General features: G+C 52.1%; 4 protein-coding genes across 4 annotated transcripts; 1 reads left to right on the top strand and 3 right to left on the bottom strand.

Moving 5' to 3' along the window:
- Positions 1-106: 106 nt before the first annotated feature.
- On the bottom strand, positions 107-2,598 carry NCS54_01459100 (Zn(2)-C6 fungal-type domain-containing protein; the record flags this gene model as incomplete). The annotated part of the gene is made up of 4 exons (XM_053159734.1): positions 107-807; positions 869-1,104; positions 1,177-2,339; positions 2,413-2,598. 4 exons carry the CDS (start codon positions 2,596-2,598, stop codon positions 107-109), a joined length of 2,286 nt encoding a protein of 761 aa, XP_053015709.1.
- Positions 2,599-3,300: 702 nt separating this feature from the next.
- On the bottom strand, positions 3,301-4,432 carry NCS54_01459000 (Hypothetical protein; the record flags this gene model as incomplete). The annotated part of the gene is made up of 5 exons (XM_053159733.1): positions 3,301-3,356; positions 3,403-3,623; positions 3,676-4,043; positions 4,101-4,168; positions 4,222-4,432. 5 exons carry the CDS (start codon positions 4,430-4,432, stop codon positions 3,301-3,303), a joined length of 924 nt encoding a protein of 307 aa, XP_053015708.1.
- A 2,360-nt stretch (positions 4,433-6,792) lies between these two features.
- On the bottom strand, positions 6,793-9,580 carry NCS54_01458900 (Beta-glucosidase; the record flags this gene model as incomplete). Its single annotated transcript, XM_053159732.1, has 9 exons — positions 6,793-8,155; positions 8,210-8,345; positions 8,399-8,511; positions 8,565-8,612; positions 8,663-8,903; positions 8,955-9,040; positions 9,098-9,264; positions 9,321-9,403; positions 9,469-9,580. 9 exons carry the CDS (start codon positions 9,578-9,580, stop codon positions 6,793-6,795), a joined length of 2,349 nt encoding a protein of 782 aa, XP_053015707.1.
- Positions 9,581-10,662: 1,082 nt separating this feature from the next.
- NCS54_01458800 (Carboxylic ester hydrolase) lies at positions 10,663-12,301 on the top strand (the record flags this gene model as incomplete). Its single annotated transcript, XM_053159731.1, has 2 exons — positions 10,663-11,215; positions 11,268-12,301. 2 exons carry the CDS (start codon positions 10,663-10,665, stop codon positions 12,299-12,301), a joined length of 1,587 nt encoding a protein of 528 aa, XP_053015706.1.
- Between the last annotated feature and the right edge of the window lie 1,303 nt (positions 12,302-13,604).

The raw sequence follows: 13,604 nt of genomic DNA, 5'->3' as shown, positions 1-13,604 counted from the left end.
GGCCCTTCTAGCCACCTCAGAAACCAGGTCAGGACAGCATTAACTATTATCTCCGGCTCGCTCTTGATCCCATGCAGCCGTTAGCTTGGGCAAAAGTTTGTTCCCGTCAATTCTGCCATGCAATGCATAGTGTATCCGGCAAGCCCCCTCCAGGGATGTCTGACATGACGCCAAACCAAGGTAGGCCATCATCTCCAAGAAGTCCAGCCGCAGTTTCAATCGTCGCGTCCCCTTGCTGCATGCCACAGTCCGCATCCAAGCCATGGCTCGGCTGACGAATGGACACGCTCTTCGGCCCGACGTGGCCCGGCTCAGCCAAGGGGTTGCTCTTGGCCTGGTCCACGGCACCAAAGGCTTGCCCACCTCCCCACTCCTCCTCTTGATTCGCCCTGCCTCTCGCTGCCGGTGAAATAAAGGTCGAAAACTTGTCACACGCAGCTTCCAGTGCGCGTCCGCAGGCGGTGGTTGAAGCATCCGGAGCAGACGATATGGACTTGAGAAGGTCCGCAACGTCGCCGATATCATCAAGGCACGAAGCCTGGTGCGAGACGTCGACCAGCTGAGTTTTCAGGGCATCTAGTGCTTGAAGGATATAGCAGCAGACGGACACGAGCATGACGAAGCCAAAGTCGCACATGTACTTTATTCTGCCCTTGGAAACGGGCGACAGTTTGGTGATGCACTGCAGAAACGCCTGGGCAGCGTTCAGCGCCTCCCTGTCGGTTGGAGCAGGACCTTTGCGGCCGCCGTGTTGGTGAAACATGGCGAACCTAAAGTGGAAGCGCAGCCTTCTGCCAACGGACACCGCTGTGTAACTCTTTTAGCATCTATCATCATGGATAAACCATTATAGCAAAGCATGACGTACGTTGGGACTCGACTGGACCCCAGGTCTGGACCCAGTCATCGTAGTCGCGGGGGCCGTCTGTTAAACTTGCCGTGAGCATCGGCGAGCGTCGTGACTGGGCGATGCGGCAGAGATCTACTTCGCCTAGCAGCACATCGATCTGCGGGTGCGAGACGCCTTGCTTCACGACGGCGACGGCTTCGCTGAGTCTTTCATCCGCTGACAGGGTTGGGGGACAACCCAGCAAGTTAACAAAGCTATGTATTGCAGTCATTAGCGGGCGACCCTGGAGGGGCGAGGCCTCAGATGGATACAATGGTCCTACTAACTTTATGTTCATCGTGTACAGCCATAGCCATAGGATGCAGCCTAAGACGTTGGACTGCCGCGGTCTACCGATATTCCGTCTTACTGCATAGCCCTCGATGATACCCTTGATTGAGAGAGCGTCCGCCTCGGATTGCTGTGTGTCCAGCTGTGATCGTGCGGCCCCGACTTCGGAGTAGCCGTAGATGATGGCGAGCCCCCGCATAGACTCTAGGGCGGTATCAAACGGGCGCTGCAGGTCGTCGAACAAGATGTTGCGCAAGAGGCTTTGCAAAGTCAAGTCCACTTTTGATCTTAGAGCATTGACGCCAGGTAGATACCTTGCCATAACCTTGAGGCTCGCCAGCGTGTAGATAGGGTCATTTGGGAGCTCCGAAAAGTCTGCGTTATAGAGTGCTGGCATAAACGGCGCAACCCTCTCACCAAAAAGAGAGAACATGTCTTTCGCATCGTCCATGCTTATGCCGACCTCGGATAAATAGTAGAGTAGCGGTCCGCGGTCAGTAATCGACTGAGGGAACATGGTCTCGAGAACGAGCCCAGGTCGAGTCTCGATGCAGGAAATTGGCGTGCGTGGAGACAACCTTTCCTGGCCATTCGCCCGCCAATAGGCGGCTTCAAAGGCTTTGACAGTGTGATAGGGAGACGAAGCATCAGATATGTCTGTGTCTGGCCCGCTGGCCGAAGATTCGGTATTTGTGTCGTTGGAGTGGCTGTTGATGTTGTCGACGTTTGGCCCGCTTGACACGCGCCTCCGCTTTTGACGGTGGAACCCGTTGCTGTCTGGAGGGGAGAGCATCAGCTCGTGACCAGAGGTGTCGAGCGAAGGCAGGGGAAGAGAGGGGGAGGCTCCGGGAGGGTTCAAGATGAATCGGCCGTCTGGCAATGACGGTTGTTGGGCGTAGGCTGGCGTGTCGGTGGAAGTGCAGCTGCTGGGGCGTGGTTCGTGATGTTCGGCGGCCAAGTTGCGCAACTGGTGAGGCGGCGCGCTGGCGCACATGATGAGCGGCTGTGTGTCGGGATGGGTTGAGCACTCGAGGGGCATCAGGGCCCTCGACAGCGCTGCTGTTGATTGAGGCGGCGCAGCATTAGGCGGTTCAAACACGCAGAGGCTGTTGGCCTTGCGACATCGATCACAGGGCGGCGTACCGCCAGAACACTTCATCTTTTCGCGAGGAGGAAGAAAAAAGCGTTAGGAGATGGACTCTCAGCGTGTAAGAGGGTAATCTGAGCCTTACTTTTTGCTGCCGGCATCGTAAGCAAGCCAGCGGAGAGCGACGCAGAAGTCGGGCGCCAGGCACGCCGTTGCCATCTCCTGCTGCTGCTGCCTCCATGGCGGGGAGACAGATCGATCCGTCGTATAGATTCTTGTCGGTCAGGTCCAGAATGACCCTTCTATCGCAGGTAAGGGGCTCGGGTGTCATCAAGAGACTACTGGAGAGATCGCGAGAAGGGCCAACATTTTCTTTTTCTTCTCGCCTTGTCGCGAGCGGCACATCCTGCCGCCTGCACGATTCAGTCCGTTCCAACCCTAATTACCCATGGGGCACCTACCCCGGTCCCTTTCGTGGCACTCCAGCTCGGCAGGGGGATACACGATCGCCCCTATGATCTGATATAGCTGCGCAGCGAGTTCGCAGCAATCTGTATCGTCCTGAAAAGTAGCAATCTCACTCTCCAAGCAGGATGCGGGGGTGGCAATGGACCGAGGGAGTCGACGGGCCGCTTTAGACTCGGCGGTACTTTCGCACGTGGCGTGATCCTTGGCCGATCACCTGGGGTACAGCTTCGCTTCGGTCGAGAGGAGGCCGAGGGGGGGCGTCGGCGGGGATGCACCAAGCCCATTGGGAAACCACACTTACTTACTTGCATCTGGAAATCAACAGTACGTTTGGAAGCCGGGCGATGGAAATATATCGATAATTCAGATAAAATTTTGGTGTTGAGTGATTCGCAATCAGATGGCGAAGAAAAATGTTATACCAGACAGTGGTCTTGAAAAGGAGTGTGTTTCCATCTCCATCACCTAGCTCAACCCACCCTCCCCTCTTGACCGTGCCTTGTGTTTGTATATACCTTAGTGAGAGGGCTCATCTTTACTACATCCTGGTTCGATCCTTGCAAGATCAAATCGTCCACAGAATCACCTGAATCCATCCTTCTCCAAGAGGACTCGCTCCGCCTGTCTGGCAGCGGCTCAGCTGCCTCAAAGCCTGCACTACGCGCACTTGGATACCCGCTATTCTGAAGGCGTGACGACATCTTGGACAAGAGAAATCTTGGGAACCACCTGTGCGCCAGGGGCCTCAGCGTCATCAGGCAGGCACAGATGATGGCCACGTTGATCTCGATGCATCCCCAGTAGGTCGGGAGAATACTGGCCCAGGTGGAGTCGGCCGACGTGCTGGTAACAGAATAGTACAGCCGGAGGAGCGAGGTAATAGAGACACTAAAGTACCTAGTCAGTGATCTGATCCTGATCATGTTGCGGCAAAGCTCACAGGAAGCCGAGGCCAAAGAGCAGCAACAGGATGGCCCTCTCCGTCACACGCATGTTGAGAGCCAAGACGAGGGGAAAGGGCAAGATAGTGGCCAAGAGGTCCGTGCCTAGATGCATCGCCGTGCTCACGATCCAGTATTCAGAGGTCAAACAGGTCTGGGTGGCCGGCTTCCAGAACCCGTGGAGCGGCCGGCACGCCAGGAAGGTGATGGCCATGGTGTACACAAAAGACACTCCCACGATGATGGAGGCGACGTAGATGGCCATGCGGTACTTGGATCGTGTGAGGATGCGGGCGTAGAGCAGCAAGATGGAAATTTTCGTCAGGTATAGGCTCATTGCGTTGAAGAGCATGCCCAGCCATCCTGCCTAGACTGGGGTCTTAACAACCAGACTGCCGCGGCTCGTTCATTCAATGACACTTACGAAGCGTAGAGATACCCAATCCGACTGGTCAACCCGCTGCATATGCAAGCCAAGCCCCTTGGTGACCTCTGTGTAACACGTGAGCAACGCTTGGCGAAGTTCTGGGGCGTCTCCAACTAACGGCAGATGATGGTAATGGCCATGGCGGTCGAGCTAACCATGGCTGTAACGAGAATCCAGTCTTCACCGCCGATGCAGCGCGTGAGCCTAGCGCGCGTGTACAGGCGCAGGCAAACGAAGGTGAGTGCGAACACCCATGTTAGCACAGCACAAACAATAATGTTTGTCTGGCGGGACTCGTCGAGGTTTACGTCGACTCCATCGGCCGCCATTCTGAGTTGGGGCGTCAGTCCACGCCGAACAGCAGACGACGAGCGAACGGGGGTCACGGACCTGTCTCAATGAATGGTTCGCCAACAAAGGAGACGTGCGCTCTTGCACAATTTGGGAGGAATAGGCTGGTTTAAAAAAGAGTCTCCTTAGGGATGTAGTTGGGGTTCAAGAAGACGTGGCGGGAGTATGTCTTTTTCAGCTCTCTGCTCCGCGAGCAATGCGGTTTTATCCTCGGAAAAAAACCACATTTTCCCCAGCGCCACCCCCGCATAATCCAGAATCCGGCCTTAGGTGACAATCATGGGGAATCCGGGGTAGGCTGCTTGGTTTGATGGGGACTGATGTGGTAACAACACCGACTTCCGAGTGTCATCGTCTAGACTGGTGGTGGTGTGCAAATGTCACCTCTTAGTGCTTGCCGTATGTATCATCCACGAATAATGGATGCGTTGGAAGCCAGCCCCTGGATGGCAGGTTTGACGGCACAGCCAATAAACCGACACGTCACGTTTATGTTCGTGGACATGCCTTCTTCGGCAGACGCCGCCGGCTTTGACACTCGAGGTAGTTTCCCAATCCCAGTTCCACCATCCAGTTCCCCTGGACATCTCTTATTCCGTGGGCCAACCAAACTGGAAAGGAGTCGCAGCCACTCTCCCGATTTGGCGGCACAGAGCACGAGTTCGGACGACAGCACATAAGCCACGCACACGGACTGCAAGGCACAGACGAGCACGGATGTCCAGACCTAATAGGTTGTTCCATCTCACAAAACCTCGTAGTCTAACCAGTCAACGACAGAGGATTCCATCATTCTCTAGCAACGCTGACATTTACCAGGTTGGTCGTCCCTGAAGACTCTCGAAGTGGCCAATGCCCCGTGTTTCCTCGGGTATTCAGAAGCAAACGCAGAGGCAACCGGCTTGTGGTTGTTCCATAAATCATGTCTGAAATCTGGGGGAAGATGAATTCGACGCCCTATAGAACCTGTGCTAATGAACATCCAAAATCTTGTCACACCCTGAGCACTTGGTCAAGAAAAAACACACTTTTAGGTATCAATACTTCAACTTCCGGAGAACTTTTCTTCCTACGAGCGAGAACAAAGAGGTCTTCACCACTTTTAACCCTGCGGCCGGAGGGAATCCGTATTGCCGTTCCAACGTGATCACCCTGTTTTGAGACTGGTTCTGCCCACCCGGAGGACAGACGCTAACGGCCCGGACATGCAGGCCGGTCAACCACCCCGGCCGCCACAACTAAGACGGGGAACACCGGCCCCCTGCGCATCTCCAGCATGACTCCCCGAGGCTGACAACCAGACTTCCAGGGTTTCGTCGATGTGCTTGTGAAAGACTTGGATAGCCCACTTCCTTTTCACTTTCCTTGCACGGCGGGCTCCAGGGTAAGGCAGTTTTAAGGGCAAATTACTTGCGACATAATAAGGGAACGCTGATGCTATTTATTAATATGTATTCTTAATATCAGTACCTGATTTTAGCATGGATATATGAAAGCCCATAGGTCCTTTTGTAATATGGTTAACGTCGTAGTCTAAGATCGGTCTCTTGAAAGGCTATTTTGCTGCTGGGGATAGCTCTAGGCTACTCTTTTCCTTAATGCACAGGGAATCCCAACCCTAGGCAATCCATAAATATCGGGCAGTGATATTAATAATAATAATAAAAAAACTGTATTATTTAGTATTATAAAAGCAGCCTGCTTTTAAATAAACAACAAGTACATAAATCATTGGTCCGATATCAATAGGATTTTAAGACAGATAGCCAGGTATGAATTTGTATTTTCTACTATATGTACATATTATAATAACAAAGTCTACTAAGCTCGCTGTTTTCTAGAAGCTATCAACTGTCGATCATCTGGCTCAGTGAACCCATCGAGGGCCGGGCTTCAACTATAATAAAGAACACATTTTCAACACATCATAGCATTATATCCCAATGCTAACACAGTGGCCTTTTTTTTTAACCTTCTGCTACCGGCAGTAGAAGTGTCATACCTAGCTATATCATTATGCAAGGTTAAACCTCTCATGGGGTATTTAACTGCTCTAACCTCCGTACGAGAAACAAGAGAATTATCCCTTTCTACCTTCTCCAGACTGCAGTCTCTCAACACAATGTCGAGAACCCTATTAACTGTCTATCCCTGCAGCGGACGGTCTTTATTCCAACATGCTTTGGCTTTCCGCACCCACGATGATGACGCCCGAGAGAAGCCATCCATATGACTGACTGCTGATCGCCATTAAACAAGGATTCGTGCAGTTTCAGGGTAGCTGCTCGAAGAAGAATGGAGGTCTACTCAGAAGTGGCTGCTAGGTCGTGGCAACATCTCACAGCTTGAGAGTGCTGTGTAGAAGCAGCTTCCTGGAGCTAGCACCGACAGACAACTTGACAGGGCCGCGTAACAACTTCCAATTCTGTGCAGCAGAGTCCCACTCGCTCAAGTCCCGTCTCGTCAAGGGAAAGGTTACCCTCTTCCTCTCGCCGGGATTTGTCAAGACCTTTTCAAAACCCCTGAGCCACTTGGACCTGTCGGGACGCTCCAGGTAGAGCTGTGCCACCTCCTTCCCCTTGTACCGCCCGGTGTTGCGCACTTCAACGCTGACCTCGACCAACACGTCCCAAAGATCTCTCTGTCCCCCAGATCCGATGGGTCCCTGGGGGTACTGAGACAGGCTTTTCCCATAAGTCTTGCGGATGGCCAGATTTGAGTACCCAAATGTCGTAAACGAGAGGCCAAACCCAAACTCGTAACGCGGTTCGATGTTGTTTGCGTCGAAATAGCGATAATCTGTGTACACTCCTTCCGTGAAGTTGCTCTGTGGATAGAGCTTGTGGGCACCGCTAGGCTGAGCTGGATCTAGCATATGCCCATAATCAGACTCATTCTTGGCGACAGTATATGGCAGTCTCCCGCTAAAGTTCTCATCGCCATAAAGCAGAGACACCAGAGCACGCCCAGAATCCTGGCCTGGGAGGTGTGCATAGATGATCGCAGACACGTTGGGGTGGTCAGCAAAGGGCTCGACCAGCGTTGGACCGGCGCTGTGAATCACCACGACGGTATTGCTGCATTTTCTGGCAACGTTGAGGACCAGCTTGTTGGAACCTTCATCATAGAGCTGCGGTCGATCGAAGGCTTCCGACGCAAACGAGTTGATGAAGACAAGGCACGCGTCGATTTCGGCAGCTACAGTAGGGTTCTGCTGTTCAAAGTCCCAGGAGATATTAGTGTCGTCTTCCCAGGCTCGCTGACTGAGGGCGTCAAACGGACTGGAGATGTACGGCGCAGCATTGGCCCCCGAGCCGCCACCGCTGATGATTGTCCCAAACGATGCGATTCTCTGAAAAGGGGGCACAAAAGTACCCATGAATTTGGAGAGAACCTGCGACACGTCTGCGGAGCTGAACCCAACGCGCCAGCCCGTGGCGATCCCAGAGGTACCGTACATTCGAGGGACGTGGGCGTCGTAGCCGAAGACTGCCACCTCCAGCGACTTCCGCAGGGGCAGCGCGTTGTTGAGGTTCTTGACCAGGACGTGGCCCTCCACAGCGCTAGCTAGAATTGTACTTTTTGCAACAGGGTCTCTTGCATTCACTCGTCTATGCGGCATGGAGGCATTCAGGGGCATGCCGATACCCGGCAAAGGGAAGTCCTTGTCTTGACGCATGAAGAACCAGGCCGCAACGATGCTGCCAGGAGATTTCTCAGTGGTGCTGACATTGACTAGCGTGGAGGTGACTCACCGTGTGACCATGTCGTCCAACCTGCTTAGGGGCACGGATCCGTTATTGATTGCTTCAGTAAAGTTGGAGACTCCCATGTAGTGGGTGGTAGGCATCGCCATGTCCAACCCAGCCAGAACCGAGTTGACACCGCTGGCTACGGGAAAAGTCAGCAATGGCGCTAGGTGAGGAGAAGTCATATATGCATACGCTGTGCGCCCCAGTCTGTCAGGACAAATCCCTGGAAGCCAAGCTCAGTCTTGAGCAATCCATTGAGGATCTTGCTGTTACCACAGGCATACGAGTTGTTTACGCGGTTGTAGCTATACGCCACTCCATTAGCTCGAGCATTCACGACAAGTTGTCAGCTACTCACCTGCACATGACTCCCGTAGTGCCAGCCTTGACAGCATCCTGGAAAGGCCTGGATAGTCAGTGGCAATGTTGCAAGAGGCTTAGGGGTTGGCAGCAAACCAGAGATAGAGTTCGTGCATAGACTTGTCGTCCACATTGGATGACACCGAAGCCACGTCGCCCTCTGGGCTTCTATTTGTCTCCTGCTCATTCGCAATGTAGTGCTTGGTTGTGGTCTGCACTCCAACTTCCACCGCCCCTTTGATCGTCTCCGAAGCTAGTTGCCCCGCGAGGTATGGATCAGCAGAGAGGCCCTCCCAGAATCTGCCGCCCTTGACGACTCGTCCTAGAGCGCCAACAGCTACCGAGCAGTCAGTTAGGCTAAAGGCAGTATCCAGAACTCACCACGGACCTGGGGCCAAAGCAACGTTCACACCCTTCGTTTTGAACTCGTTGAACATGAAGAGCGCTCGTTTCTTGGCCAACTTTTTGTTCCAACTATTTCGGGGATCGTGTTAGTACAGAACCTTGCATCGACTCGATATAGATGCTCACCTTGCTGCTACACTTATGCCGGAAGCGTAGGCGTTGACGAGGTCTGTTGATCGAACTCCATTCCCTGCATCCGCCAGGCAAAGGCCAGGAAATCCGACGCGCTTAATAGCCGGAATGGTTCCCGCGCAACCATCTATAGCCGCAGGAGGTCCGTACGTAATGTGTATCTTGAAGATAAAGTGAGAATCCGAACTTTAACAAACATAAATAGTATTCGGGGTACCTTTTCTTCTAGTGTGAACTGGCGCACGAGCCTTACCGCCTTCGCATGAGCGGGACCCCAGGCATCTAGTCCTTTGGTCTGGGCTGCACGACGGTTAGAGATCTGGCCACCTCATATCCGAAGACGGCTTTTGTCTCAAGGAACTCACGAGACGGGTAGACCTGTGGGCTTTGTCCATAGAAGGAGGTGTCTGATATCCCATGCTGCGTTTGTTGAGCACATGCTGCCACAACTAGGAGAAGTCTCACGATGTACTTCATATTAGGTTGCTGTTGTTACCACTTTCTCATGAACCACAAAACGACATACAGTGAGATTTCAGGAGGACGGATGGCATGGGCCTGCCACGTGGAAACGTGTTTTATGTAAGTTAGATACTCTAGATGTGGCGCATTGCCCGATCCGGGTCGATCCAGGCGGTCCCTGCGAAGCCGAACGTCCTTCCGTGTACAGGTAGCCAGTTTAGGTCATGTTCAGCATGGCTCGTGAGCCGGTAAGAGATGTTTAGGTTCGGCGCAAATGGCCGCCCCGTTGCGGAGGGCCAGTGCAGAATTGGGCCGGGCCGGATGTGGGTCCAGGACCGTCCCGTGTAGTCGGCCCGGCACCGGCAAGGCGACAATAGCATGGCAGGAGAATGTCGATCTTCTGTTGCGAACAACTTCACAAGTGCACGGTCACAAACTGGTTGATGCATCCCCGCATCAATCCCATTGGTGGCCTATCCGCGGAAGCCTTGTCGGCAGAGCTTCACGGCAGTTTAGCCTCCCCTTGAACTAAACACCCGCAGATCACAGCCGTGTGGGGCATGGGGATGCGTTTGCACCACGTGGTTTTGGACCAGGATGAGGCGGGTTAGTTCTTGAGGAGAAACTGACAGGGGCTCTTGCCTCGCCGTCTGGGTTGCATCACCGTGCCTTCGCAGTTCCTCATGTTTCAGTCGAGAGCAACAGGCTACCTTATCGGCTCGCGGACTTGTACAACAGATACTCTGAGCTGCCCCATTGGCGGCGTTTGCCGTCCGGATATCCCCTGGATCGGAAGGGGTTGCGAAAGTTGCGATAATCTACCATTCTGCATTCTACATGAGCACTGCTCTAGATGACCACTTCATTCCTATCTAAGGAAAAGCCAACTTTGTCACACGCAACCTCTCTCAGCTAACGGCTCGTTACCGGCTGAGCATTGACCTTTTCTGGTCAGTGGGTTGAACGATATTCTAAACACGACCGATGCTCCAAACCACTATATATTACAGCTATACCCATCACCGAGGCCCTACTCACCCAAGACGAAAACAACCGCACCAGTCCCTTGGTCCTTCTCACTATACTTGACCTTAAACATGATCTCTCTCTTCAAACTTCTGATCTTCGGCCTCGGTACCTTAGCTACTCCTCTGGAGAAGAGAGCTGCCGCGGTAAAGATTGCGAACGGCACTGTCATCGGCGGGACCAATGGAAACGTCGAGTTCTTCAAGGGAATCCCGTTTGCCGAACCGCCCGTCGGGGACCTTCGATTTCGACATCCCAAGCCGTTCGACTCCAACTTTAGAGAGTTAGATGCCACCCAGCGCCCCCCCGCCTGTATTCAGGGCGACGGGACCACTGGCTCAGAGGACTGCCTGAAGCTGATTGTCATCCGCCCGACCAATCGCCCGTCCGACAAGCTTCCTGTTTTGGTGTTCATCCACGGAGGCGCTTTTGCAGGTGGTGAAGCCGAGCAGGGCAATGACGGAACCCCCGTGGTGAAGAAGTCCATCGAGTTAGGAAAACCATTTATTCTCGTCTCGATCCAGTACCGCTTGGGCGCTTTCGGGTTCCTCCCGGGCAAACAGCTGGCAGGCAACACGAACCTCGGATTGCGGGATCAGCGTCTGGCGTTGCAATGGGTCCACGGTAAAGCATCCTTCAAGCTTGTGGATGAATATCGTCACTAACTAAGTGCCAGACAATATTGCTGCCTTTGGCGGAGACCCCGACAAGGTGACCCTATGGGGGTTCAGTGCCGGAGCAATGTCAGCGTTCGACCACACCATCATCAATAACGGCAACATCAACGGCCTCTTCCGGGGAATTATCCTGAGCTCCGGCAGCATGATCCCCGCCCTGAGCTACGACTCCCCGAAGGCACAGGAGGTCTACGACACAGTCGCCAGCCGCGCAGGATGCGGCCAGAGCAGCAACAGCCTCGAATGTCTACGCAAGGTTGATGCTAAGAAGCTGCAGGCCGCTGGGTACTCGCTGAATATGGAGTTCAGATACCTTGGCGGCAACACGCCGTACTTTCCTCGTCCTGACAGCTCCGACTCCTTCTACTCTACGAGCGCGGATGTGGCCGTTGCTACTGGCAAATACGGCAAGGTGCCGGTCCTGAGCGGAAACGTGGAGGACGAGGGCACGCTTTTTGCCCTGACTCAGTCGAATGTCACAAACAACAAGATCCTTGTTAATTACCTATCGACTTACTACCCCGGCAACGCCCAATATACCTCCCAGCTGGTAGCGAAGTATCCTGACGACCTTGGCATCAGCGGATCACCTTTTGGAACCGGGCTCCAGAACAATGCCTTTGGGCAGTATAAGCGCCTTGCCGCAATTCTGGGAGACATCACCTTCGTTTTTCAGCGCAGGCATCACCTTCAAGCGATTGCATCAGAGGTTCCATGCTGGTCTTATCTCAACTCTGGCCTCTTCGGACTTGGTGTTGTTGGGACGATGCACGGGGGAGACGGTATGCAAGCTCTGTCTAGCTCCAACAGCGTTGTTGCTCAGACTCAGCAGCGTTATGCAATTGCCTTTATCAATACATTGGATCCTAATGGCCTCGGAATATCGAGCCCTCTTATCAACTGGCCGAAGTATACTGCTTCGGGCGCTCAGCTGGTCCACCAAAAGGCATCTTCGAATGCGTTGATCAAGGATGACTTCCGGTCTGAGCAGTACAGTTACTGGAGCGAGAACATCTCAAAGTTCCGAATTTAGAGATCCACTGACTAAAAACGAATAGTGCGGAACGTGGTTTATTGTTGTTTGGGCAGTGCTATGTATTAGTGGCGTCAGAGGGCTTCCCAAGAGCTTGGCAGTTTTCCGAGTTGAGCCTATCCTTGCAAGACGGCAATGACGCTATTATATGATGTTCTGTGGCAGGCTAGCAAGATTGGGACACAAGTCATCTTTATGGATACTTGAGCTGCCACCGCTGCTAATTGCAACGGTGGTAAGCGTCTTATTCTTTCACACTCTTTCTTGTTCCTCTCCTCTAGAGAGATATTAGTTGATCATTTGGTTGCTTTGTTTCATTCCCATTTATCGACTTTCGTCTAGTTGTGTTTTCTTTACCCTAGAAAAATAAAAGAATCTATCTTTGGAGATGTGTGGGTTGTTTTAGATACGTCCTGATACGGTCATAAAATCGAGATTATTACTAGTAAACATGCCCCCTAAAAGACTTGAGACCATGGAATCAAAGTGAGCCACTTGCTCTAATTACCGAACTGAGCTCTGAGTCTACATTATCTCTTTGGAATTACATACGAGGGTAAAAACGTGCCTCTCTTAGCTTAGCCAAGGCTACCAAACAGCACCGTCTAGAATCCTTGACATCATTAAATCTCCTGGCTGATGTACGAGACCTACATATCAAATATGAATTTATTGACGGCGTGTATTCGGTATGGTATAATTCTCTTGGAGGATCTGATTTAGCTCGACTTACTCAAGCACGTGTTGCTATCTGGCGTGTTGTCGGCATGTGTGGTAGAAACAGGCGAAGCACCCGAGGCAGGATAATTCTGTACACTGGATCAAGTTGCTCTAATCTCTATACCTAGGTTGCTAACAATTAAATTACATCGGAGTCCCAGTTATACGATCCTATCCGAGGGAAGAGCTCCTAACTACGAGGCAGCCTTTCCCTAACTTTCATTAAATAAAAACAACAAAGCAGTTACAGCAACAGCAAATAAGGCGGCTGGGATCTAATTGGGCACACTTGTAATCAACACTATATATGTTTTAATAATAATAGCACCTAGCTTTGAGATATAATAGAAAAATATAGAGAGTCCTTATCCTTTAAGGTGTAGCCCAAAGCATATAAATACTAGTAACATAAACTTTACAAATTTAAGGGATATTCTTAAAAAGGAAAGCTATAAGAATCTCCTTAATTTATATATATTAGCGAGAAGAGAGAAATTAATTAATAACTAGATATTAAAAGACTCTTTATAATCCGCGGCTACTTTAACTAATATGCTATTTCTATTAATAATTGCTTTATAAA

Source organism: Fusarium falciforme, chromosome 12, assembly GCF_026873545.1.
Source record: "Fusarium falciforme chromosome 12, complete sequence".
NCBI classification, from domain to species: domain Eukaryota; kingdom Fungi; phylum Ascomycota; class Sordariomycetes; order Hypocreales; family Nectriaceae; genus Fusarium; species Fusarium falciforme.
The sequence above is the reverse complement of the archived record's forward strand: the minus strand, read 5'-3'. Positions and strand labels throughout refer to the sequence as shown.